We start from the raw sequence: 2,733 nt of genomic DNA on the forward strand, positions 1-2,733 counted from the left end.
GTAATGGTAAAATGTGATTTACTTTTGTGAAGATTACTTCTTTAGTGCTAAAATAGGCCTCGTTTCCTTTATGCAAAAAATTATTTATGATTTTGTGATGAAATATAAGCAGGACCTTTTCTTGGTGAGCTTCATCTATCGAATTGTTTCTTGTCAAACATGCAAAACACCTCGGGCCAAAAGTAAAGGTCAGCTCTGTACCTCTGACTATCTCCGTGTTTCATATTTTCATGTCTGGATGAATCTCACGAAAGCAATTTCACTTTAAAATCAGAATGAGATAGATTTTTTTGGCACAGTAGTGTGATAAAATGTGTTTTATTATTATGCAAATAACTTCATTAGTGCTAAATATGCCTCATTTGCTTTAAGCAAAATGCAATTTATAATCTTTGCATGAAGTCTGAGTGAAATATTGGGTTCTTTATTGTCAAACATGATCACTTGAGCTCTCGCTCTGTGTGTTAGGTTTGCTGAAGATGTTTGATATTCCTGCTGGCGCTCGGCACATTGTGATCGAGGAGAATGAAACGTCGCCTCATGTAATTGGTGAGTTTGTACCTGTGTATCTTTCAGTAGGAATCAATTCTTTTCTTCAGCGATGCATCCTATTGAGACCAATTACTGCCTTCCCATCATGCTTTGCATGCCATTTTAGATTCCCCAACATCTCCCAGCTTGGCTTAAGCAGTTTGCTCTAATGGTTATGTTTGTAATTCTTTCTTTTCTTTGACTTGAATCCCTGAGCTCATGTTCAGCTTCTGCTGAAAGCCTGATTTATTATCAGAGAAAATATGAAGTGTTTAAATGTGAAGTACAAAGAGTTTTATTTTATGACCGTAAAGCAACATGTGTTCAGAATAGCATACTATTCTTACTATTTGTGTACTTTGTAGTATATAGACTTTATAGTATGATATATAGCAGTGTTGTTAACTAAAACCAAAACTATATAAACAAAACATTTTCATTATTATATTTCATTAATGCACTGTGAAAAGTGGTTTATAAATAAATAAATAAATGAAATTGAAAATAAAACCGAAATAACAAAATATACATATTAGATGAAAATCTAAATAAAATGTAGAAATGTTACCTTTACAACTTACTGAAATAAGTTTAAATTGAAGTACTAAATTACTAATACTGAAATAAAAAAATAACTAATGAAAATAAAAAACATTACTAAAAATGACAAAAACTTGAACTAGAAACGAAAACTAAAACAAAAAATATTAACAAGAACTAATATAAGAAGTAATATTGGATAATAAAGATATTTTTACACAAAATATTATTAAACATTTAAAATAGAAGATAAATATATGATATAATGTAGCACACCACAGTTTTAAACCTTTATCATTCTATAATGCCTAAAACTGCACAGTATTGGAAAATTGCTAAAACTGAAACATAAATAAATGAAAACTAAATAGTAATATTTTTTAAAATAAAAAAAATGACTAAAACTTGAATTAAAATTAAAATAAAAACTGAAAATATCAAATTAAATTCAAAATATAAATGTAGTAGTATCATAAAATATTATAAGTAGTATAATATCTTGCGTAAAATGTAATTAAACATTTAAAACAGATATGATGTAATATTGCATACTATAGGTTGAAGCATTTATTAAAAACTAGTATATTCTGCACAATGTTTCATCTTCAGCCCTTCTCTGTTAAAATGATTTTCTCTGGTAATAAACAGAATCCCACAGATGCTGTTAATAGAATTGAAGTCGTATTGAACCCATAATATTCCTCTAAAGATGTTTCTTTCTCTTCTGTCCGTGCGTGCGTTCCTCAGCTGTTAAAAATCAGGTCACTGGCAGTTTCATTTTGAACGCCAAGGGAGAAGAAATCACGTCCAAGACTTTTATTGAGAACGGCCTGGAGTGGGAATATTCGGTGGCAAACGGCAAAGAATCGCTGAAGACCGTCGGGCCGCTGCACGAAGGCATCGTGGTGCTGGTAAGAGCGGCGTAAAGGCCTTTTCACACTGAACGTGAAATTCGGCGCGAATGTTCGGCACGGTGATGCTTTAGAATCGAAACAATAGATCTCTATGGGGCTATTCACACTAGATGCAAACATTCGTGGCGCAAAAAAGCGAGGATTTTTTTTTTTCGTCCTGTGTGTCTATTTTTTTCCCCCGGGCCGTCCAATCAGATTTGAGCTAAGATCTCGTGCCCGGAGCAGCTGCTGTTGCACAAAAGGGCGAGAGTGGTGGCGCTGTTGCGAAAACCAGTTTAAACAAACACCGAAGAAGAGTATTCTGAGAGAGAAGAGGATGCTGAGTTCTTGTTATCATTGGGATCCGAGAACAGATTTATTCTCACATGTTCTTAATATAATTTCTATTATGAATGTGATCTGAAGAGCACTGTCCGTTTTCTTCCACATGCACGATTGTTGAATCAAAGCGCGTTCAGTCTGTAGATCTCTAGAAATCGAGAGAAACACTTTTTCTTCACATGAATTATGAAAGCAAATAGACATTTGTGACCCTGGACAACAAAACCAGTCATAAGGGTCAATTTTGTGAAATTGAGATTTATACATCTTCTGAAAGCTGAATAAATAAGCTTTCCATTGATGTATGGTTTGTTAGGATCGGACAATATTTGGCCGAGATACAACTATTTGAAAATCTGGAATCTGAGGGTGCAAAAAAATCTAAATATTGAGAAAATCGCCTTTAAAGTTGTCCAAATAAAGTCCT

At 33.3% G+C, this 2,733-nt stretch overlaps 1 protein-coding gene across 1 annotated transcript in view; it reads left to right on the plus strand.

The window, feature by feature from the left end:
- Positions 1 to 2,733, plus strand: part of LOC107710192 (A disintegrin and metalloproteinase with thrombospondin motifs 14-like) — a 62,241-nt gene that overhangs the window by 50,483 nt on the left and 9,025 nt on the right. The window contains 2 exon segments of the mRNA XM_016514933.1: positions 469 to 549; positions 1,819 to 1,982. Of these exon segments, the coding sequence (XP_016370419.1) occupies positions 469 to 549; positions 1,819 to 1,982 (245 nt within the window).

This window comes from Sinocyclocheilus rhinocerous, unplaced genomic scaffold (genome assembly GCF_001515625.1).
Source record: "Sinocyclocheilus rhinocerous isolate Xijiao unplaced genomic scaffold, SAMN03320098_v1.1 scaffold477, whole genome shotgun sequence".
Taxonomy (NCBI): domain Eukaryota; kingdom Metazoa; phylum Chordata; class Actinopteri; order Cypriniformes; family Cyprinidae; genus Sinocyclocheilus; species Sinocyclocheilus rhinocerous.